This window comes from Stomoxys calcitrans, chromosome 1 (genome assembly GCF_963082655.1).
Source record: "Stomoxys calcitrans chromosome 1, idStoCalc2.1, whole genome shotgun sequence".
Taxonomy (NCBI): domain Eukaryota; kingdom Metazoa; phylum Arthropoda; class Insecta; order Diptera; family Muscidae; genus Stomoxys; species Stomoxys calcitrans.
Window position 1 is genome coordinate 179358080 of NC_081552.1, and position 26439 is coordinate 179384518.

At 40.8% G+C, this 26439-nt stretch overlaps 1 protein-coding gene across 1 annotated transcript in view; it reads right to left on the reverse strand.

Moving 5' to 3' along the window:
* The window catches only part of LOC106094809 (homeobox protein caupolican), a 204175-nt gene that overhangs the window by 113844 nt on the left and 63892 nt on the right, over positions 1–26439 (reverse strand). The window contains exon 2 of the mRNA XM_059367969.1: positions 9470–10087. Within this exon, the coding sequence (XP_059223952.1) occupies positions 9470–10087 (618 nt within the window). The remainder of the gene's footprint in view (positions 1–9469; positions 10088–26439) is intronic.

Consider the following 26439-nt stretch of genomic DNA (forward strand, 5'->3'; position numbering starts at 1 on the left):
ACATTGCCTACTCCATGGGAAATTCCGCGACATCATATTTAGGCATCAAAAGCCTCGGAAGCCACCGTAGGGCAGAGGTTAACACGTCCGCATATGACGCTAAACGCCTGGGTTCGATTACTGGCGAGAACATCAGAAATGATAAAGCGGAGCAATAGCAAACATTGCCTACTCCATGGGAAATACCGCGCCATCGTATTTAGTCATCCAAAGCCTCGAAAGCTACCGTAGCGCAGAGGTTAACATATCCGCATATGACGCTGAACGCCTTGGTTCGATTACTGGCGAGAACATCAGAAAAAGTATTTCACCGGTGGTTATCCGCTCCTAATGCTGGCAACATTTGTGAGGTACTTTCCCATGTAAAAACTTTTCCCCAAAGAGGTGTCATTTTGCGGCAAATCGTTAGGACTCGGCTATAAAAAGGAGGCCCCTTTTCATTGAGCTTAAATTAAAAACGGGCAGCACTCAGTGATATGTGAGAAGTTTGCCCCTGGTCCTCAATGGAATTGTCATGGGCAAATTGCCAATTGGAAGCCTCCCCCCAAGGACTAATTGTATGACCAGGAGTTTAGAATTGCTTCTGAAGATAAGAATGTGGCATACAAAGACCAGCATGCCAGGCGAAGGAGAAGCAACGGGAAAAAAGGCGAGAAGAGCTATGTCTATTCCTCAGAAAAAAGAGAGACGTTGGTGTGAACGAATCAAGATAATCAGGAGTCCGAATTAGGTCTGAAATTTCCACCCATCCTGCTACAGAGAAAAAGTATTAAATCTGGTTACGGATACAAAAAAGCACCCCGGTGCTCAAAAATCATTTTACCCTGCTGGTGGTATTCGATAGTGTAGGTGAGGAAGATATCGCAAACCCATCCCTGATGATGGTATGTATCTACGTAGCAGTGCCCGACCAAAAACAACAAGACAGCCTCTCCAAACCGTTCATTTCTAAATGTTGTTTAAGCCAGCGAGACAGCTTATCATTTGTTATCTTTTATAATATCCTGATGGAGAAGGTTACAGGAAATGCAGGTGTGAATAGGTGTAGCACACTATTTACAGGGGAACAGTAAGTCTTCTGCTTCCGAAGAGTTAGTCAAGTGAGTCATGCAGTCAATGCAAATAAGTTAAATAAAAAGTAAAAGCGTGCTTAGTTTGGCCGGGGCGAATCTTACATACCCACCACCATGGACCGCATTTGTCAAGCTATTTGCCCGGTATCTCTATATAGGCAAACAAAGGATAACGCATAAAATTTGCCATGCTATTAAAACTATATCAGGTAATGGACCGATTCACGACATACTTGGCTTGGATGTTGGAAGTCATTAAGCAAAATATTAGCCAAATAGGATAAGAATCGGGATAGATCGGTTTTATGGGAGCTATATCTTTTAGACCATAATTGGCGTAGTTATTGGAATTCGATACAAAACACTTCATGCTAAATTTTAGCTACATTGGATAATAATTGTGCACTCTAGAGGCTCAATAAGTCAAGATCCCAGATGGGCTTATATGACAGCTGTATCAGGTTATGAACCGATTTAGACCATACTTGGCCCAGTTGTTGGATGTCGGATGAGAATTGCGCACTGTAAAGGCTCAAGAAGTCAAGACCGCAGCACGGTTTATATGGCAGCTATATCAGATTATGAAACAATTTGAACCATACTTAGCACAGTTGTTAATTGATGGAAGTGTGGAAATTTCAGCCAAATCGGATAAGAATTACACCTTCTATACGCTCAAGAAGTCAAAATCCGAGATTTATATGAAACCTCGTTTGGTAATAAATGGTTCCGAGAGATTCTTTCCTATTACAATTGACGAGTGTGTATCAGTAAACGTCATCCTGCGATGTCTGTCGTGTCACTTAGGCAGGAATATCAAACTCAGGCATGGCTCAGTGTAAATATCTGGCAGATGTACCAGGTCTAAAGCCGCATTAATAGGGCCTAATTATCTGATCTGAGGTACAGATTTCCTTCTTTTTCTCTGCAGAACGACGTACTTGCGCCAAAGCCATCAGTTTGATGTTCGATTCTTTGGTAGAATTTCTGGACATTCTGAATACTGTACATCTCAATTCGCTCACACCAGAGTCTTTCCGTTTCCTTTTTCTTCTTGCGGAAGAGAGGTTTTTCCTCTCTCCTTTTTTCCCGATACCTCTCCTTCATCTGACTGTAATGTTGCCCTGTATTCCGCTTTCTTGGCTACAATAGCATTTCGACACTCTTGGTCGTACCATGGTTTCCTGGGGGGGGGCTTCCGGTACCAAAGTACGTTTTCGAGGTATTTTCCATGGAGTTGGCCAATGTTTGCCACTGCGCCGTAATATCATCGTGGCAAGGAGTGCTTTCACCTAGCAGTTGGGTCAGTTGAGTGGGGTATGTTGCCATCTGTTGTGTTCAGCCGTTGCCATCTCTTGTGTTCAGCTTCCGTGCAGTGTCAGATCGTACTTTCCCCGCCATGCTGAAACGGGTGCGAACCTCTGCTGCAACAAGGTAATGACCCGAATCTATATTCGCTCCGCGGTACGATCGTACATCTAACACGCTGGATGAATGCCTTCCATCTATCACAACGTGATCAATTTGGTTACTCGGTTTTGATCGGGTGACAATCATGTGGCTTTGCGAATATTTTTATGTTGAACTCTGGTGCTGCTTACTACCATATTTTCTGCCGTGGTAAAATCTATTAGCCTCAACCAATTGTCGAACGTTATCTCATGGACGCTAAATTTTCCGACTGTTGGACCAAAAATGTCTTCCTTCCCTATCTTAGCATTAAAATCGCCCAGAACGATTTTAAGATCATGGGCGGGGCTTTGGTCATTTTCTCTCTCTAGGAACCAGGAGAAAATATGCTTGGTCTGCTCGTCTTTGTCCTCCGTCGGGGCATGGGCACAAATAAGGCTAATGTTGAAGAATTTGGCTTTTATGCGGATGGTCCTTCATCCGCTGAAGTAAAGCTTGAGGCAAGGTGTTTCAGTCTCCGACTAACCACAAAATTCATGCTGTAAGGCGGTTATATCTGCCTTGTACTTCTGCAATACATCCGCCAACGCGTATACTGCACCTTCTCAATAAAGAGTGCGAACATTTCAGCTGCAGATCCGCAAATAATGGTTCTTTTGTCATTTGCGTGAGTCGCCAACGTTAGGGGGCTCCGTTTTTACTATTATTTTGTTTTTTGAGTAATTCTTATAGTTTTCTGGGGGCGGATTACTGACCCATCGCCCCAATCGCAAGGGTTTTGTGGGGTCACACATGTATCCCTCGATGTCGCGTTCCGCTTGCTCCGAGGTCCAACGCTCGCCTTCAGCCGCCCCCAACCTGGGAGCAGACGCTGATGTTGGCCATTGGTTATTTGAAGGCGCCAATAACTCGCCTTGTCATCTCAAGTATCATTGGTACTCAGTATTTAATTAAGAGCCACTGCCACCTTACCCCTCACTGAGACTTGCAACCACGAAAGCCTAAATCAAATGAAAGCTGTATCTGAATCGAAACGGATTTGTTCCTAAATCAATAGTCTCCTGCCTTGGATAAAAAAAAAATATTTGTGTTAAATTTGATGAGAATCGGGCCATGGAATGCGAGTTGTACCTTGATCACAAGAGCACACGGACAGATAGACACACAAATCAATGTTAATCGGGAAGTGTTTCTAAGCCAATTGGTGTAGTTATTAATGTGTGTAACTCTTCTGCTTCCTAGTGTTAAAAATTTATACACTAAATTATGTTGCCCTTACCACAATGGGGATGCAGGGTACAATGAATGAACGCCACATTCTTAGGCTTAAGTCACCATTAATTCTCCCCTCGCATGTACCTTATTAATTTTTAGAACAGCGAAACGTTATCGCTGCCAACTAAAAACCACAAGATGACAAACCAGGTTAAGTTCCATTCGTATTGGAAAAGGCTTGGAAAAGAGGGCCACTTGCCGGTAAACTATTTAGCATTAATCCATGAGCTGTCTGCACATGCATAGAGGCTAGAGAAGAATGAAATGATAGAAACAAAACAGACTTATGCACAATCATCCACGTTATGTTGGGTGACACGAAGCGTATCTCTCTTTCCCTCTCCTTATGATGAACATGAATACGAGGGTTGCCTTTTATATTTTTGGATTGGACAACCCTTGTGCTGTAATCTGCCAACTGACAGCTCTATCGTAAAGCTTGACATTTTTGAGTTTATACGTACTCAGAACGTTTTGACATACGAGCGCTATTTGTGTTGTTTACAGTAACTTCAAAAATTAATCTCGCCCAAAACATGGAATTAAATCGTGAACCTATTCGCGCGATTATCTTTTACAACTTTCGACGTGGATTAACTCAACAACAGAGCATCGATGAACTTAATTAAATTTTTGATTATGAAGCTCCATCAAGGACCAGAGTTTATCGATGGTACGGTGAATTCAACCGAGGTTATAATTCACTCCAAAACGAATTTCGTGGAGGTCGTCCAAAATCAGCTATTCCAAAAACATGGATGCTGTGCGCCAATTGATATTGCAAGATCGTCATGTGACCTATCGCGAGATTGAGACAATCTTAGGCATTAGTGGGACCAGCATACATTCAATATTGCATGAACATTTGACCGTCAAAAAAATTTGTTCGCGTTGGATCCTACACAATTTGGTAATCGCTCAAAAAAAGACTCGAGTCGATTGGCTCCAAAAGTACGAAACAACTGCATTTTTGCGCACTCAAAACTTCGATTTGATGAGTCATCCGCTGAATAGTCCTGACATGGCACCAAATGACCTGTTTTTACTCCCGTACGTATAAAATAAAATTAGAGGGCAACGATTTTGGACACCTGAAGAAGCGGTTGATGCGTTCGGAATGCATATTTTGGAGATACCTCAATCAGCTAAACTGCTTCGACAATTGGTTCAAACGCATGAAAAAGTGAATAGATCTTAATGGGGAATATTTTGAAAAACAAAAAAGCGATTTTCGATGATTAATATCTGTGTTTGTGTTCTCTGATCCCGAAATATAAAAGGAAACCCTCGCACCATATACGCATATACAAGTAGCCGCAATTTTCAACTGTCAGGTGATTTACTCGCTCACAACTTGTAGTCTTGTAGTCTGTCACAAAATTATAGACTTTCATAATGACTGTGGTAGACAAGAATCAAAACAATAATTTTGTTACAAATATAAACGGCTTATGTGTCGCACACATACTATTTTACTTTGCCTTTGTTGAAAACACATGCCATAGGCAAAAGAACCGAAGGGGTTTCAAGTATTAGGAAATATTTTACGAATAGATTAATGATATAAATTTCAAGATGTGCTCCTAAAAGTGTGCTTAATTCGGCGATGCCGAATCATGGAAACCAAACACCATGGATTCTGCTAAAAATGTAGTCAAAATGGACTTAGGTGATTGGTTCATTACTTACCAAGTTCTATGGTTTAAGAACGATTTGACAAAACTTACCGTGGCTGTTGGAAATCATAACAAAACACTACGTGCCAATATTTTTGCCAAACCGGACAACACTAACACTTTCCAAGGACTCGCTCTTGATGTCAAAACAGTAGATAGGTTTTAATTAGTGCTATATCTGACTATACACCGTTTGGACCATACTTGGCACGATCGTTGGAAAATGTAACAGAACACAGAACACTGTAACAGAAACAAGCAAAGTTTCTGTTAGAACGAATAAAAAACGAAGTGATTCCGGCTTTTAGGGGCTCAAGTTGTCAAATAGGAAGCTAATGGTTGAACCGTACCCAGTCCACTAGGCTTACTCTTACTCTCGCATACTTTTTATACCCACCACCGTTTGCAACACATCGAAATATCCATTTCCGACCCTATAAAGTATATATATTCTTGATCAGCGTAAAAATCTAAGACGATCTAGACATGTCCGTCCGTCTGTCTGTTGAAATCACGCTACAGCCTTTAAAAATAGAGATATTGAGCTGAAACTTTGCACAGTTTCTTTTTTTGTCCATAAGCAGGTTAAGTTCGAAGATGGGCTATATCGGACTATATCTTGATATAGCCCCCATATAGACCGATCGGCCGATTTAGGGTCTAAGGCCCATAATCGGTCCAGATTTGGATATAGCTGCCATATAGACCGATCATCCGATTTAGGGTCTAAGTTCCATAAAAGCCACATTTATTATCCGATCTTGCTGAAATTTGGGACAGATCGGTTCAGATTTGGATATAGCTGTCATATAGACCGATTTCTTGATTTATGGTTTTGGGCCCATAAAATGCTTATATATTATCCGATGTCGCCAAAATTTGGGACAGTGAGTTAAGTTAAACCCCTGGACATACTTCTACAATATCGCACAGATCGGTTCAGATTTGGATATAGCTGCCATATTGACCGATATCTACGTTTTAGGTTTTGGGGCCATAAAAGACGCATTTATTGTCCGATGTCTCTGAAATTTGAGACAGTGAGTTTGGTTAGGCTCTTCGAAGTCCTTCTTCAATTCCAGATCGGTCGAGATTTGAATATAGCTGCCATATAGACCGATATCGCGATTTAGGGTCTTGGCCCCATAAAAGGCGCATTTATAATCCGATTTCACTGAAATTTGACACAGTGACTTATGTTAGGCTTTTCGACACCCGTGTCGTATATGGTTCAAATCGGTTTATTTTTAGATATAGCTAGTGTACTTTTAGTATTTGGTCCAAATCGGAACATATTTTGATATAACTGATATGGGACATAAGGTATGAAATTTCCACCGAATTTTGATGAAAGGTGGGTATCCAAAGTTCGGCCCGGCCGAACTTAACGCCTTTTTACTTGTTTTTGAGCCATATATTGCCATGATCGCTAAATAAGTCCTGTTTCGGCTGGGCCGAACGTTTTACTTGTTTGTTTTGCTTTTGATGTGCCTTTCAACAACAAATTTGTTCTTTATGTTGTAAAGATTCAAAATTGTGTCTACCTTACCTTCAAAATATTCCCCAAATCGGATAAATGTACCAACCATGGCAACATAGGATTCAAATGAAGCGTGGAGTAGGAATCTTACATTCACTTACGGGACTAAGCATTCGGAGGTCCACCCATCCTCAAAGCAACCCCAAAGGTGGACTTCCATAATAATATTTGAGATAGATTATAGGACGAATATTAGGATTATCTACTTTCCGGGACAAATGTCTGGGTGTCCACCCCAACCCTAAAATACCCATTAAACTGGTAATTTTTACCGACCATGGCACTTTGCGTCTTAAAGGATTGTTCTTCAGGAGTAGGGTTCGAATATCCACATTTCGGTCTAAATGACTGAAGGTCCGTGCCAATACCCTCCACCTAGGGTATATATGTAAACCACCTATTGTCATCGGTGAAAAATGCATTATGTATGCACCAATGTCAGCTATAACCACATATGGTCCGATTTGGACAAATTCGGCACGGACATTGAGTGGTCTCATAAATAGAAATCACTGTTCAATTTTGTATCAATATTAGTCTTTTTGGCAGCTATATCCAAATATAGACCAAACTGAACCATATAGGACTCGGATTTCGAAGAGCCTAACATAAGTCACAGTGTCAAATTTCAACGAAATCGGATAATAAATGCGCCTTTTATGGACCCAAGACCTTAAATCGAGAGATCGGACTAATGGCAGCTATATCCAAATCTGCAGCGATATGGGCCAAATTGAAACAAGTATAAGCGTGATAAGTAAGGCCGGGCCGAATCTTTGGAACCCAACACCAAGGATTCTGCTAAAAATGTATACAAAATAAATTTAGTTGAAGGTCATAATTTTATTCTACATACCAAACATATGTCAAACCAGCAAAAATTAAAGCTTCTACGAACCGAACAAAGATGATCGAAAAGCCGGTTTACATGGGAGCTATACACAAAAAATTTGTGTGTGCAAAGTTTCTGCTCAATATCTCTTTTTTTTTAGAGACTGTAGCGTGATATCAACAGACAGACAGATTTTTACGCTGATCAAGAATACATATAATTTATAGGGTCGAAAATGGATATTTCGTTGTGTTGCCAACGGAATGACAAAACGAATAATCCCCCATACTTCTGTGGTGGGTATAAAAAACATTTTACCAACGATGCCACAAATGTGCTTGGTTTGCTGCACAGAAAGATGTGTGTGGTTGGAGGTAACTCTTATTTTTATACCCTACACCATAGCATTGGGGTATACTAATTTCGTCCTTCCGTTTGTAACACCTCGAAATATGTGTCTAAGACCCCATAAAGTATATATTGCTGATTGTCATGGTATTTTCCATCCGTCCCTGCGTCCGTCCGCCTGTCTATCTGTTGAAAGCACGCAAACTTTGGAAGTAGTAAATCTAGGCGCTTAAAGTATACTTAAAGTATTTCTCAAATATTTATTGTTAGTGTAAGTCGGTTGGGATTGTGAATGGACCTTATCGGTAACAGTTGGGATATATCTGCTATATAAAACTATCTTGGGTCTTGACTTCTTGAGCCTCTAGAGGGCGCAATTCTTATCCGATTTGGCTGAAAATTTGCACTCCCACCAAGTATGGTATAAATCGGTCCATAACCCGATACAGCAGCCATATAAATCGATCTCCTGATTATACTACTTAGGCTTCTAGGAAGCGCAATTCTTATCCAATTTGGTAGAAATTTTGCACGTGTTGTTTTGGTATGACTTCCAGCAACTGTTCCGAGTATGGTCTAAATCGGTTGATAACCTGAGCTGTCATATAAACCAATCTTCCAATTTGACTCTCTGAGCCTTTGGATGAAACAATTATTACTCCATTTGCCAGAAATTTTGGTGGTGGTGCTTTTTATGACTTCTAACAGCCATGACAAGTACGGCCCAAACGGTCTATAATTTGATACAGCTCATATACATATGAAAAGGTCATTCAAAGAACTTGACAAATGCGATCCATGGTGCTAAGATTTGGCCCGGGCAAACTTAGCAAGCCTTTACTTGTCTATGTTCGGCTCGTGCTGCTTGTTCTCGTTTGTTTACTTTTGCTGCTCTCGGGTTTTTCTCTATCACTCTCTTTACCATTACCCTTAAAAACAGATTTAAACAATTTCGTCGCCGCTGAGGATTGAACTCATGATCTCATATGTGATATTCTTGCACGCATCGTCTAGCCTACTGACATCATCTTCCTTATGATGCATAGCTCAATAAGTATTACTGCACAGTAATAAGTGTCTCAATTAATTAGATTTTAAATAAAGTAAAAACCACTTAAAATTTTTTTTTTGTTTAATATGATATACATCTTTTTTTATGCCGAATTTTCTAAAATAAGTATAAAGAAATTTTTATTTTTACCGGCCGGGGATTCAAACCTGGACTTGCAAGTCGTGAATGACATGGGAGGTTGGTGCGCTAGCTCAAAATAATGCTAATTTATCTTTACAATAAAGTTTCAATCGATTCACTTACCAAACTGGTATAAAATGGTGTTGCAGTTTCCACAGCTATACTAGGATAGGGATTCTGATCATTTGATGGGTACGTAGAGCCAAACACACTCATCCCCACACCGGCAACAGGGGTGGCAGCAGTTAATCGGCTATAAGGGCCCAGAGATGAAAGTCTACTCGAATTGCTGGCGGCATCGTATTGGCAAGGACACATTGTCTGGCCAGTCACTGGATCAGTAACCAGGGGTCGACCATTATCACAGCATGCAGGGGTTGCGGTGGAGCCTATTCCTCCACTAAGAATACCTATTCCACAGCCAACACCACCACCACTGGTCATTAGACCGCCACTGCTGCCCGCCACCACTGATAGGGTGTACGGATGAACTGCATTATCCATTGAACTGCAAACCGCTGTTGAGGCTGTCGTTGTGCTGCCCAAAGCAGATGTTTGCGATACCGCATCCGGAGTTAGGGTACCGACGGAACTGTCACTATTACTACTCGCCATACTATTCTCGGCTCCCGCTGCCGGCGAAGGACTAATCGAGGAGGAGTTTGTGGTTAGTGTTGTGGCGGCCAAAGGAGACTGCACAATTGGATGCCCACTGACAGCATGTTGGCTGGATGTTAAAAACTGCAAAAAAGCAGAGATAAAAGCAAAACAATTCAATTTCATAGAAGAATTTTAATTAGAAACGAATTGCAGTGGTTTTGTTTTCCACCTAAGTTTGGAATGCACTTTTCCAAACAATGTTGTGCTGCTGATCATGAGAAATAAATCAAAATATTATAAGCAAACATTTCGATAAGTTAAGAGCTTGCTTTCTTGCCAGTAAAATTTGCTTGTGTCTAGGGTTACCGTTGTGTGGACTTAAAAAGAAGTAGGCAATTTTTTCATGGTCAATGCATTTCGTGTAAAACTTCTTTATAGCACAAAAAGTGTCTTTCGGAATTATTTTTGCTTTTTGAATCCGTCAGCATAAAAATTAAGCTTAACCCTCTAAATAATAGATTCATTTGATCGTCTTGACATTCTTAGACTATTTATGTATTAGCCTTCCATCCGTTCATTGAGGATCAAATTTCATACAACTTTTTTGGTACAAGACTTTTTGTTTAATAAAGAACCCAATGCTAAACATTTCTTTGGTAACCCTGCCAGTGCGTCTCTGGCCTGATATAAAGTGGTTACAAGTCTTAGTTGCTGTAAGTTCATTACAATTTCATAGCGTGTTAACCGATCGTACAGACATCCCAACATATGAATATTTTAATATAAATATGAATGGGCGGTGAGGAATGTATACAAAAACTAGTCAGTCTTGAGTGCTCTCACCTATTGGACGGTCTTTTAATTTGGTATGTTACTCCTCCCTTCAATTTATTATGTTTTCCTTTTTGTTTTTATTTTTCCATTCCATCCATCCATCCATACACACGAATGTATGTTTACTATTATTTTATTGTATATTTTGTAACGTTTTATGAATTAATTAATTCATAATTTATTTTTATTACGGTGCAAATTGCAATTTTTTTTGCTATACCCAAGACACAACAACAAACACCATCAGTACTTAAAATGCTACATTACAGACACTCTGACGTAGAATTGTGGCATTGCATACACTGTACTGCATGTAATGAGAGATGCACTACTCGGCGCCTCGAAATGGTGAAACTTACATTGCCATAGGTATTCAACTCAACGAATTTTTCTGCGAGCCTAAAGAGGCCTACTGGAGATAGTGTACCACTATCGGCAATAAAGGGTGTTATTATTAGCCCACCACTATGGAATATCTACCCTATTTTCGTCTTGATATCCTAAATTGATCTAGCGATGTCTCTACATCCGTTTGTAAACTAGTATTCTAACTAGTAATCTTTCCGCTTGTAATTTAGCACAGGTATTTTTATACCCACCACCGAAAGATGACGGTGCATTCAATTTTTCATTCCATTTGCAACGAAATATCCATTTCCGACCCTATATTCTTGAGCGTAGCAAAAATCTAAGAGGATTTTGCCACGACTGTCCGTCTACCTGTTGATATCACGCTTAAGTCTAAAATAGAGATATTGACCTGAAACTTTGTACAAGTTTTTTTTGTCCATAGGCAGGTTATGTTCAAAGATGGGCTACATCGGACTATATCTTGATATAGACTCCATATAGACCGATCTGCCCGTTAAAGGCCTTAGGCCCTTTAAAGCCGCATTTATTATACGATTTTGCTGAAATTTGAAACAGTGCGTTGTGTTAGGCCTCTCCACATTTTTCTCAATACGGCCCAGATGGGTCTAGATATAGCTGCCATATAGACCAGTCACTCGACTAAAGGTCTTTGGCCCATAATAGACGCATTTATTGTCCGCTTTCGCTGGCATTTGGTATAGTGAGTTATGCAACCCAACGAACAGGAAGCCGATGATGGTACCATGACCTACTCCCAAGAAGCCCATTTACTTAAGATTTGAAAGACTAGGAAAGGCAGAGATCCTTATATTGAAACATCAGGCAGTACAGGGAATGGAAAGCCAATACAGCTTAACGAACAGGGACCCGACGATGGAACCATTACTGACTTTATAAAGAGTCGGAAGACTAGACTACGAAAAGAACCTAAAACGATGACATCAGGCAGTGCATTGACGGAGAAATCTATGCAGTCTAAACAACAGGGAGCAGACGATGAGATCAACACCTACTCCCAAGATGGCCATTTACTGGAGGACCAATGATTGAGATAATCCATATAAACCTCCACCGAAGCGAGACAGCTACACACGCTCTGATGGAGAAAATTAGCAAGGGCAAGATTCATTTGCCTTAATTCAGGAGCCATGGGCGACCCGGAACAAAGTTTCTGGACTGATCCATATACCATTTATTCTATGCTAACACTCGTACGAGCCCGAGGAGCTGTGTTATTTGTCATAAAAATTCGAATTATATATTTTTCCCAGAATTGTCAAAGTCGGATGCTACAGTGGTGAGACAGGGAGACGGTGGAGCATACCCGGCATCACTTTATCTGCTTTTCGACTCTCCGACACCGCCACCCACGTCGGAGCAGCAACGGCTGGTGAGGAAATCAAAACAGAAAGGAAACGAGGTACTAATATGGTGAAATGCGAACTCTCACCACATTTCGTGGGGTAGTACCAACACTAATAAGCGGGATTCTCAGAGTTCTTGAATACCAACGACCTACTAATACTGAATATTGATAACACCGCTACCTCTGCTAATAGGATTATTGAGGAGGTCTTAGATGCGACGATATGTTCGAAAAATATAAACAATGAGATTCAGGATTGGAGGGTCTCCATGGAACACTCTTTCTCTGACCACCGCTACATTAGGTTTGGAATAGCACGGCCAGCGCCAAATCCGATAAGCCTCTGGAATAAGTTGAAAACCAACTGGAGAAAATTTAGATAATTCAGATTGTCCAAGCATAGAAGACATTGACGAAAACGTCAACAGGATTACGACTGCACTGGTGGGGTAATTCGAAGATAATTGCCCCCTTCGGGAAAGGAAATCAGCCCAAGAAAACCGCTGGATGACCGGGGAGTTTCGCAATATTGGGAAAGAGGTCCGCAGAATTTTTAACAGAGCACGTCGTAAAAAAGCGCACGTTTATTGGGATGTGTATTGCACACGGCTCAACAAATACATTAAGATTACCAGAGCGGCAAAACGTGCCTCCAGGAAGCTTTTCTGCGCACAGGTCGATAGCGTTAATGACGCCGCCAAGATGAAAAAGTTTCTCTCAGAAAACCCATATCCAAACTGAAACTTTAGTAGACGACATGGGAGTGAAAACAGAGACAACAAAGGACATGTTGAGGTTTTTGATGAAAACCCATTATCCACAGGTTATGAAGGGACTCACGGTGACCCCGGAATCTTGGAATAATGAGGTTGATCGAAGATTTTTAATTACGTAATTTATGGCGAAGGAATCCTTGAGGAGTTTAAAAACATTTAAGTCGCCCGGACCTGATGGAATTTTTCGGGTGTTACTACAGAAAGAGGCAGACTATCTGGCGCCTCATCTAATCAATATTTTCACAGCGTGTCTAGGACTTGCATATACTCCGAAAGCCTGGCAGGAAGCAAGGTTGGTGTTTAGATCAAAAACAGGCAAGGCAAGTTTTGCGACACCAAGGGCCTACAAGCCTACAAGCTTTACGTCCTTCCTACTTAAAACCATGAAACGCGTTGTGGTTACCATGATAAAGAGTATGATATCCAGCGAACTGCTTAAATACAAACATCATTCCTATGTCAAGGGAAGGTCGGTGGAGACTGCCCTGCACGAGTTTGTGCATAAAATAGAAGAATCTTTGGATGCCAAGACGATCACATTGGCGGTTCGCATAGATATCGAGGGCGCTTTTAATAATGTGCGGACCGACACATTGATCCAATCTTTAGACCAGTACCGGGTCCTTAGAGACTGAATAAACCATATGCTAAGGAACAGGTGGATAAATCGCGGGTCCAAGACATAAATATAAGGAATAGAGTGGCACAGAAAACGCCACATGGGGGCATTTTATCGCAACTCCTTTGGGTGACCACCGAAAGGGTCTAGCACATGGCATATGACTAGGCTAGTCGTAGAGGTTAACCCAAAGAAAACAGAAATAAGTCTGTTCATGAGGAAAACGAAGATGGGCCAATTTGATGCACTGCGTTTTCTCATTAAAACGATTTCGATATCTGACAAGGTCAAAAAATGAGGAGTGATCTTGGATAGGAAACTTAATTGGAAGTGTCACATTCTGGAGCATACTGAGAAGGCTCACAGATGTTGGGCACTATGTAGACGGACCGTAAGCTCGAAATGGAGCCTGAACCCGAGGATAGTCCACTGGCTCCACAGAAGCGTGATTAGACCAATACTTACTTACGCCTCAATAGTTTGGTAAAATGCTATGGGGATAAAGTGCAACATAAGGACCATACAACAAGTTCAAAGAACATGTTGTCTTGGCAGCCACTGCGGCTATGAGACTCAAGACGATAAGAGAATAGATTGAGGATGGGAGCAGCTTATACCTTCGCAGTATAATCGAGGCAACGAAAGAAAACCTGGAAGGAAGGGAAGAGGTTTCCGATCGGATACCTGAGACGACACTTGAGGTCGAGTGCGTGGCACTGCTGCCATCGGATCCCTAGTATTGCCGTCTGGAAGATCATGTTACGGGGATGGATCAAAGCTAGAGGACAGAGTGGGCCTGGGGGTCTACATTGAGAACCCGAGGACTGAAATCTGCTTTAGACTGCCTGACAATAATACGGTCCTGCAGGCGAAGGTCCGGGCGATCACGGAATGCGTGAGGTGGTGTGTTACTAACGCGCCGACATCGAAGACTTTGGGGAAGACTTTGGAGCATTTCCTATGCCATTTCCCGGCTTTTGCGACTAACAGACACCGGTACTTAGGTGGGGGAACGATACCAGACATTAAACAACTTAGGGGACTTGTATGGAAAACAATGAAGGATTTGGTATGTAGCATAAAATTCCTAACTTAAAATTTTTTTTTTCGGATCGGTCCAGATTTTGATGTAGCTGCCACATATACCGATCTCCCGATTTAAGGTTTTAGGCCCATTAAAGGTAAATTTATTAACGGATTACGCTGAAATTTTGTAAAATGAGTTCTGTTAGTGCCTTCGAATTCGAACAGAGTATGTCTTTATTTGGATATAGCTGTCATACATAAGTCGGCTATAGCTGTCATACATAAGCACGTTTATTACTCGATTTCACTGACATTTGACGCAGTGGGCGCAGTTAGGCTTTTCGACATTCGCATTCAATATGGTCCAGATCGGTCTATATTTGGATATAGCTGTCATATGCATATGCCGATCTTCTAATTTAAGTCCTTTAACTCATAAAAGGTGCATATATAAACCGGTGTATATGGTACAACAAGATCTGTTAGACCCTAACTTAGGCTTCCTGTAAACGGTAGAGATAGGACTATATTAAAGACCCATAGTCCTATATTATATTGGGTTGCCCAAAAAGTAATTGCGGATTTTTTAAAAGAAAGTAAATGCATTTTTAATAAAATTTAGAATGAACTTTAATCAAATATATAATTGTCATTTTGTTCGATAACCTTTTGCCATCTTCCTGGCAAATTTAGTATTCCACGCTCATAGAACTTCTGGCCTTTATCTGCAAAAAACTGAACCAAGTGCGATTTTATAGCCTCATCATTGCCGAAAGTTTTACCATTTAAGGAGTTCTGCAAAGATCGAAATAAATGGTAGTCTGATGGTGCAAGGTCAGGGCTATACGGTGGATGCATCAAAAGTTCCCAGCCAAGCTCACTCAGTTTTTGGCGAGTGACCAAAGATGTGTGCGGTCTAGAGTTGACCTGGTGGAATATGACACCTTTACGATTGACCAATTCTGGTCGCTTCTCCTTGATGGCTGTATTCAATTTGTCCAATTGTTGACAGTAAAAATCCGAATTAATCGTTTGGTTCCTTGGAAGCAGCTCAAAATATACCACACCCTTCCAATCCCACCAAACAGACAGCATAACCTTCTTTTGGTGGATATCAGCCTTTGAAGTGGTTTGAGCTGGTTCACCATGTTTGGACCATGATCGTTTTCGACTAACGTTGTTGTAAACAATCCATTTTTCATCTCCAGTTATGATTCGTTTTAAAAACGGATCGAATTCATTGAGTTTAAGGTGCATATCACAAGCGTTGATTCAGTTTGTTAAATGAATTTCTTTCAATACATGTGGTACCCATATTAAAATTGACGCCAAACAAACAAATGTAAACAAAATTTCGCGCACTTTTTTTCTAAAGCAAGCTAAAAGTAACAGCTGATAACTGCGAGAAGAAAGAATGCAATTACAGAGTCACAAGCCGTTGAAAAAATTTGTCAACTCCGACTATATTACCGACAATTACTTTTTGGGCAACCCAATAGCAGCCATATATATACACCTGCTATGGGTTCGTAAATTATGCACTTTTCACAGTATTATGATGCAAGGTGGTTGATATATATATCCGAGGTGATGGGTAATAAAAGTTTGGACCGGCCGAACTTAATGCCTTTTTATTTGTTTGGTAATATAAACCGGGCCACAGATATATTGCAGGGAATTGTAAAGCGCACGACCTTTGCGAGACTAGGAACTACACATTCCAGGGATACTGGAATCTGTGGATATGCCTCCAGCGACAAGTAGGCTAAGTTTTCAGGACCAGGACTGAAGAACAGCGAATGATAGATAGATTGTCGCAAAAAGGGGGCTGTGAGCATTCCAAAACTATGTGGCCTAATCTAGACTTGAAGAGGTCTACGGCTTTGCTGCCATTGACTAGAACTGACATCTCAGTCATTGTGTCCGTCATGGCAGGTCACTGTCTAATCGGAAAACATGCTGACAGACTGTATGTTGCCAGCAACGACTTTAGCCAAAGCTGTGGGGACATCGAAGAAGAAGAGAATATAGAACACCTTCTGTGTGTGTCCCGCACTGGCAGCAAGAAAGAGTTCCACTTTAGGTACTCATTTCTTTGAGAACTTGTCTGATTTAACGGATGTGAACATTCGCATGTTGTTTGGCTTTTTAAAGCGATCTGGATAGTTCAACGGTAGGAACTAGAAGTCATCTTCTTTCTTCTGTTGCTGTGGTATCGCAATGGACAAAAACGTCTAAGTGAGTCTTATGACAGACTGCCACATAAACCTAACCTAACCTAACTTACCGGCCGAAATATTGAATAGAGTATGCCAAATTCGAACTAAGCAGATGGACCATTTGATTGAGGCGTAGTCACGGTTAACATTAGCATGAAATTATTATCGATTCAAATAAATAGTTCATGCATTTTTCTGAGTTTTATGTGTTTTTTTGAAAAACTTTCCCATAGCTCTTAAAAAATTACCCTTTATACCCTCCACCATGGATGGCATTTGTCAAGTTCTGAATGACTTTTTCATACATACATACAAGGTATGTTAATTTATTAACCAATATGGACCGTACTTGTCATGGCTGGAAGTCAAAGATAACTATCATCTCCAAACTTTCAGGCAAACCGAATAATAATTGCGCCCTACAGAGGCTCAGAAAGTCAAATTGGGAGATCGGCTTACATGGCAAAAGTATCAGGTTATAAACCAAGTTAGACCACAGTTGGTGGAAACTCATACCAAAACGGCCACCGCCACCTTAGCGCAGAGGTTAACATGACAGTCTATGGCGCTGGTTCGAATTTTGGCGATAACATCAGAACATTTTTCAGCGGTTATCCCCTCCTAATGCTTGGGACATTTGTGAGAAACTATGCCATGTGAAACAAGTTAAAATGTGGATATATGATTCTTATTTATAACAAATCGACTGCCATAGTTATATGCAAATGGAGGCTGATGTGGATCATATTTGATTCAGTTACAAGAACTCTTATCTAAGTCGCAGTTTCAGTTTATGGGATTAAGACCCTAAATTGGAAGATCGGTCTTTATGGTAGCCATATCTAAATATAGTCCGATCGGAAGCATAATAAAGTGATTTTGTCAAATCAAAGCGAAATCGGGTAATAAATGTAGCTTTTATGGGCTTATGAAATTTAATCTGCCGATAGGTCTATATGGCAGCTATATTTAAATAAACTGCAATCTGAACCATATTAAGACTTTGATCAACTCACTATTTAAAATTTTATTGAAATCGGGTACTAATTACGGCTTTTATGGCTTAAGACCCTTAATCGACAGATCGATCTATATGGCAGCGATATTTAAATATAGTCCGACCTGGACCATAATTGAGTTGGATATTGATAGGCTCAAAACAACTCACCGATTCAAATTTTAGCGAAATCGGATAATAATGTGGTTTTTATGAGATAAAGACTTTAAATCAGCTGATCGATCTATATGGCAGCTATATCTAAATATGGGCCGATTTGAACCATATTTGTGTCGGATGTCGAGAGGCTTAAAAGAACTCACTGTTCCTTTTTTTATCGAACCATTATCAAAACAAGTTGCATTTCAAAACAAATACGTGGCGAAAACCTAGGATGGACGCATATAAAAGGAGATAGTCAATCAAGGTGTCAGAAGCCATCAGACGAGGTCAGTTGTGTGACCTAGCAGTGCCTTACTGTCTCACATATATCAGGGTGTGCCGATTCGTCTCCCAGTTCCAAGTACAAAGAGAGTGCCCTCTTGACTTCGTGATCACGAGTGAACAGTGCCGTATATTGGGTGTGCTTCCTTGCCACTCATCCGCTATTGCGCCCGAACTTCATTGTGTAACAAAGGAGTGCCCTCTCGCCTCCTCGTGCCATGCTTACGAGTGATCTGTACAGTGCCGTATATCAGGGTGTTCTTCCACTCTCTTGCCGAAACCTCGCTTTATATCAATGGATTGCCATCTTGCCTCCCCGTGTCGTCACCCAATGAAACCGAACAGCTACGAGTACTAGGGTGTGACTCCTAGCCATCAACCCGCGTATTGTGCCGTATAGTAGCCACCGTGCTCGAAACCCCGTCTTAAGTGCATGGAGTGAACTCTTGCCACTCGTTCCATCCTCCCCAAACTGCGAATTGGACCGTATACCAATGAGTGCAGTGCGATTAATGTTTAAGCTCAATGATATGGGGAGGCCATCGTAGCGCAGAGGTTAACATGTCCACCTATGACGCAGAAAGCCTGGGTTCGAATCCTAACGAGTACATCAGGAAAAAATATCAGCGGTAGTTTTCCTCTCCAAATGCTGGCAACATTTGGGAGCTACTGTACCATTTGGAATAGCAGCCATGTAAAAACTTCTCCCCAAAGAGGTCTCCCACAGCGGCATGCCGTTCGGACTCAGCTATAAAAAGTAGGTCCCTTATGATTGAGCCTTAACTTGAATCGGACAGAACTCATCGACAAGTGAGAAATCTGTCCCTGTTCCTTAGAGGAATGCTAGTAGGAAAATTTGAATTTTGCATTGATAATGGGCCTCTTTTCTTATGCCAAGTTCGAACGGCGTACCGCATAGCGATGCCGTCTGGTAACGAAGTTTGAACATTGCAGTATACCTCGCAAATGTAGCCAGCATTTGTAAGAGGATAACCACCGCTGAAAATTATGATGATGGTATACACGCCGGGATTTGAACCCATGCGCTCGGCATCATAGGCGAACATACTAACATCTACGCCACGGTGGCTTTAAATTATCGTCTCCGAACATATTGCTCCGCATAGGTGTGAACGTTCGCATACTCATACCGTGAACGTCAGTTAACTCAAAACTCAAATATTTTTATATAGCTGCCATACAAGGGTCTATATGGCAGCTATATCAAAATATTGACCAATCTAGACCTTATTTAGATTGGACGACGGAAGACTTAAAACAACTCACTGTTTTAATTTTCAGCGAAATCGGGTCTTAAATGAATTAAATTTATGGGCTCAAGACCTGTAATTGGCAGATCGCTCTATATGGCAGTTATATCTGAATATAGACCGATCTGAACTATATTTGGGTGGGATGTCGGGAGGATTAAAATAACTTACTTTTTCTAATTTAATCGAAATCGGATAATAAATGCTCCTGTTACGTGCTCAAGATCCTAAACCGGTCTATACCACAGCTATATGTAAATATGGTCCAATATTCCGATGGGCCGGAATATCGGGGCCCCCAGTAAAACTTCATGTTTCAAATTTCAGTAAATCGAACATAAAATCCGGCTGTTATGGGCGTAAGACCCAAAATCGCCAAATCGGTCTAAATGGTAGCTTTATCCAAATATAGTCCTATTTGACCCATTCAAAAACTAAACCTGCGTATAGAAAAAATACGAGTCTGTGCAAAATTTAAAATCAATATCTAAATTTTTAAAGACTGTAGCGTGATTACAACTGACCGTCAGACACACGGGCAGACACGCGGACATCGGTAAATCGACTTGGAATTTTAAGACGGTCATAAATATATATTTTTTGTAGCGTTGGAAATGGATATTTCGATGTGTTGCAAACGGAATAATTAAATGAATATACCCTCTAACCTATGGTGGTGGGTCTAAAGAAATCTGAGGTTTGAGAACGGGTAGAGACATATCTTTGACATTTTAAGTGGTTAGAGCTGAGGTGCTACCGAGATCATGTGTGCATTTTTAAGGCTCTTTGTGGTATGGGCATCTCTTGGCAGGCCCCTCGACATTTCGAAAACTTGTTCACTCTGCCAAATCTTTATTTGTCCGATTTCCAAAATTCTCTTTTTATAATGGATAGTGCTTCTGGTCTGGTAAGTTTTTATACCCTCCACCATAGGATGGGGGTATACTAATTTCGTCATTTCGTTTGTAACACCTCTATGGGTGCACCTTTATGGGTGCAAACTATATATATTCTTCATCGTCATGACATTTTTAGTCTATCTAGCATTTTCCGTCAGACCACTCGATACTCTTCTTCAATTTGGCCTCGATCGGTCCAGATTTAGATATAGTTGCCATATAGATCGATGTCTCGATTTCAGGTCTTGGGCACATAAAAGGCTCATTTATTGTCCGATTTTTGACAAAAACTGGGATAGTGAGCTGTGTTAGGCCCTTTCTGCAATTTGGCCCAGATCGGTCCAGATTTGGATATAGCTGTCATATAGGCCAATCTCTCCATTAAAGGTCTTGGGCATATAAAAACCTCATTTATTGTCCGATTTTTGGGACATTGAGTTGTGTTAGACCCTTCGATATCCTTCCCAATTTGGCCCAGATCGATCCAGATTTGGATATAGCTGCCATATAGACCGATCTCTCTGTTTAAGGTTTTGGACCCATAAAAGCGCATTTATCGTCCGATGTCGCCGAAATTTGGGACAGTGAGTTGTGTTAGGCCCTACGACATCCTTCCCAATTTGGCTCAGATGCATTCAGATTTGGATATAGCTGCCATATAGACCGCTCTCTGTTTAAGGTTTTGGACCCATTTGGGACAGTGAGTTGTGTTAAGTCGATTTAAAGTCTTGGCCCCATAAAAGGCACATTTATAACCCGATTTAATTGAAATGTGATACAGTGACTTATGTTAGGTTTTTCAATATATGTTCGTATATGATTCAGATCGGCCTTTATTTGGAAATAGCTGCCAAAAAGACCAATATTTTGTTCTATAAAATTTAACAATGACGTGTACTTATTAGACCACTCATTGTCCGTGTCGAATTAGGTCCAAATCGGACCTATGGGGGCATAAATTATGCATTCTTCGCCGGATTATGATGGAAGGTGGTTAACATATATAACCAAGGTGGTGGGTAATTATGGATAGCCAATTATTGCAAAGTTCGTGTAAATCGGGCTAACTTATATATGAAAGCTATATCCAAATCTGAACGGGTTTTTCAATTTTCTAAAGGTTTAGTCGCTAGCCCCAAAAATATGCCTTTGCCAAATTTGAAGACGATAGGATGAAACGGATTCTGAGGCGAGTAATGCAAAGTAGTGGTGTAGGGTATAACATGGTATAACATTAAAGCGGCAATGTAGCAACGAGAAAGAACATGGACGTCCATCTTTTTCCCTTTTTAAGGTTTATGTGTCGGAGAAGAAAGGAAAAAGAGTGAATGTACCATTGTTGTAGGGTGTTATATAGTCGATTGGGTTCGTCTTGAATCTTTTCTTAAAGTGGCCACATTAAACACTTGCTCCAAAATTTAAAGATAATTTGTTGTGTTTTCACACCTTATTTACTTCAAATATTTGCTCATTTAATCCATACTTTCAAGAAAGGAGTTACGGCTTTAACTAAGAATAAAAAATATTGCAAGAGACTTACTCTAAGTTTGCACAAACATCATTGAGGCCATATTAACAGTTTAATTTTTTTTATTTTTAACCTTCCCCTCAGTATTTTATCGCTATCGTAAATTCATCACAGAACGAATTTGTGACAGGCTTTGACAAATTTTGTAGAGGTTCTCAAAAGAAATTTTGCCGCCATTCATTCGGCCATGAACGTTGTAGTATGAGCCTTAGACACTGATGTTACGCCATGCATGGAAGGCAAAGATGTTTTGGTGCTTTGTGTCCTGTGGACTAAAAATACTCCAGTCTTGTTTCTCCGGGGCCCGCTGTTGCCTTACGTTTTATGTTTTTGGTTTCTTTCCTTTATTGGCCACCTTACTACCGTTTTTTGTATCGTTTTTTTTTTTTTTTTTGCTTATTTTCCCTTACTTATGTAACTTTATACCTATTTTAAATTGCCCATATGTGTATGTTTATGTGTGTGAGTTAAGTTTTAGCCTGATAAATGACGAAAAATGAGAGTGGAGCGGGTGTTGTATTGACTGACCCTGCCTTGGGTTGTTTCTTACCTGCCGTACTCCACAAGGAAGTCATAAATTGTTTTTCAGGCAGCGCGCATATTACTTTATGTTGGCTAAAATATGTTTTCTACTCTTTGACACTCTCCCCAGTTTTGATGTAGCGGGAATAGAGGAAATTACAAAACAAAACAAAGCTACTGTAACACGTGACCAAGGTGCAGATTTAAAACCACCTTATTGTCCTATGCGTGTAGACCAAACGGAGCAATTTTATCATCACAACCGTCTAATGTTATTTGTCGATGGCCACCCATTTCGAGTCTATTGATACGAAACGATATAAAATTGGTCTTTTAAGCTCTGTGATTACGTAGAAATATAAAACAAAAAATATAAAAACAGCGTGATAAGTTCGGCCGGGCCGAGTCTTGGGAACACACCGCCATGGATTCTGCTAAAATATGGGAGCTATATCTAGTTATAGACGGATTTGGACCATACTTGTCACAGTTGTTGAGAGTCATAACAGAACACTATGTGCCAAATTTGACAAAAATTACGGCTTCCAGGGGCCGTGGGAGCTATATAAGGTCTATATGGGACCTATATAAGGTTATAGACCGATTTAAACCGTACTTGGCATAGTTATCGGTAGTCATACCAGAACACTATCTGCAAAATTTTAGCCAAATCGGACAAATATCGCGGCTTTCGATTTATATGGGAGCTATAAGAGGTTATAGACCGATTTGGACCATACTTAGCACAGATGTTGAAAGTCATAACAATACACTATGTGTAAAATTTAAGCCACACCGGACCAAAATTGCTGCTTCGAGATTCTCAAGAAGTCAAATCGGGAGATCGGCTTATATGGGAGCTATATCAGGTTATAGACCGAAGTAGGCCGTACTAGGCACAGTTGTTAGAAGTCATATTTAAACACTACGAGCAAAATTGGACAAAAATTCCGGCTTCCGGGGGCTTAAGAAGTCAAATCGGGAGATCGGTTTAATAGGAGCTATATCAAGTTATAGACCGATTTGGACCGTACCTAGCACAGATGTTGACTGTCATAACAGTTCACTACGTGCAAAATTTAAGCCACATCGGACAAAAATTTGAGCTTGTGCTCAAGAAGTCAAATAGGGAGTTCGGTTTATATGGGAGCTATATCAGGTTCTAAATCGATCTAGACCGTACAAGGAACAAATTGTTAGAAGTAAAATTTAAGCCACCTCGGACAAACATTTTTGCTTTTAGGTGCCCAAGAAGTCAAATCGGGAGATCGGTTTATATAGGAGCTATATCAGGTTATAGACCGATTTGAACCGTACTTGGCACAGTTTCTGATAGTCATAACAAAACACTACATGCACAATTTCAACCAAATCGTTCAAAAATTGGGGCTTCCAAGGGCTCAAGAAATCAAATCGGGAGATCGGTTTATATGGGAGCTATATCTAAATCTGAACCGATGTGATCCATTTGCAATCCTCTACGACCAACATCAATATTAAGTATTTGTGCAAACTTCAAGATATCGTGATTTCGACATACGGCCGTGGCTTGGTGGCTTGATATTTAATTTTTTGACCGAATATCCAATGATATTTTTCCGATGGATCCTATCGCAAAAGTTAAATTTTTTGCAAAGTTAAACACAAAATAAGCAATCCGACACTAATGCATACTTTAAGGTTCATTGCGCCTATATAGGGTGTAATTTTCATCCAATTAGGCTAGGTTAGGTTAGGTCAGGTTGGAGTGGCAGTCTGCCATCAAACTCAGTTAGACGTTTTCAGCCAATGTGGTACCACAGGAACAGAAGAAGGAAAATGCCTTCCAGTTCCTACTGTTGAACCATCCAGATCGCTTTGAAAAGACCAATAACATACGAATTCTAACATCCGCTGAATCAGAAAGGTTCTCAAAGAAATGAGAACCTGAAGTGGAACTCCTTCTGACTGCACACACACACACAGAAGTCTCTTTTTCTTCGATGTCCCTACAACTTCTGCTAAAGTCGTTGCTGGCAGCATTCAGTCTGTCAGCATGTTTTCCTATTAGACAGTGACCTGCCATAACGGACACAATGACTGAGACGATCTAGCCATTGACAGCAAAGCAGTAGACCTCTTCAAGTCTTCATTGTATCAAGGATAACACAGTGTCCGTAGCCGCCACATGACCAATGAGAAAGCTCCCTTAACCTCACGGCAGTGGTCGCTGCAATTTGGGTAGCCACAATGTCCAGAGGCATTAGATGAATCATTAAATTCAGTGCATCAGATGGTGTCGTCCTCAGTGCGGCTGTGATGCACAAACAAGCCATCCTTTGGATCGGGTTGTGTATTGAACAGTAGGTGGAATTTTGAAGCGCCGTCCACCAGACCACAACACCATATAGCATTATAGGTGTGACAACTGCAGTATATACCCAATGCATGACACGCGGTCTAAACCCCCAACTTCTGCCAACGGCTCTCTTGCAGGTGTATAGGGCAAGAGTGGCCTTTCTTGCCCTTTCTAAAATATTGGATATGAAGTTCAATTTTCTGTCCAGCAAAACACCCAGGTATTTTGCGCTTTCTGTAAATGGAACATTCTTTCCATCCAAGGAGACAGGTTACACTGTAAGCAACTTGTATCTCCTGCTGAAAAGAACTACTTCTGTCTTGCACGGATTTATACCCAGACTACTTTCGGTAGCCTTCCAGATTCCAAGCCTGCCGTAATGCATCTTTTAGTAAGTAAGTTATTAATAAACTTTCTTACGGTAGATTTGATGCCTAGAAACTACAACTCCTTCATGATTGACGTCGGTTTTACATTATTGAAAGCACCTTCAATGTCAAGAAATACAACCATTGTATATTCCTTTACAGCGAGAGAACCCTTTTTGTAGCCTACAAGGTCATGAAGGGCTGTTTCAGTGTATTTGCCTTTACTACCCTCATGCTGCTGCTGTGACAGACAATCTCCAGGGATCTTTGCCCTAAGATATGTTTCTATCAACCTCTCAAGTGTCTTCAGCATTAAGGATGATAGTGTAATAGGACGAAAATCTTTCCCCTTCGTGTGGTAGGGTTTTCCTGCTTTCGGAATGAAGATGACCTTCGTGTCCCTCCATCCCACATGTATATATGACATTCTGATACAAGCATAGTATTTCTCCCTAAGCCAGGGAATCAGTCTATCAGACACAGTTTGTAATTCAACCGGTGATACATCATCAAGGCCTGGCGATTTAAAAGAGTCGAAACTTCTTATCGCCCAAAGGTTTAGACACAATTTCCCTGAAAGCCTCCGACGAATGCATTCCAGTGACAACCTCTTCTGGCGCCGCGTTGTCAGTTGGAGGATTTCACGGGATATGTGTATCAAGGAGTAGTTCTAGTATTTCCTCACTAGACATTGTCCACACATTCTCTGACTTCCGAATATACCCCACCGTAATAGGTCTCGAGGACAGAATCTTCCTTAGATGTATCCTGCACGGAGCTGCAGAATTCTACCCAGAATTTGTTCTCAACCTTTCTCAGCTCGCCCTTATATTTTCTTAGTTCAGCTTTACAGATGTCCCAATCGTGTGGTGTTCTGTTGAAGAGTTTTCTGCAGTCTTCCTTAGACCACAAGA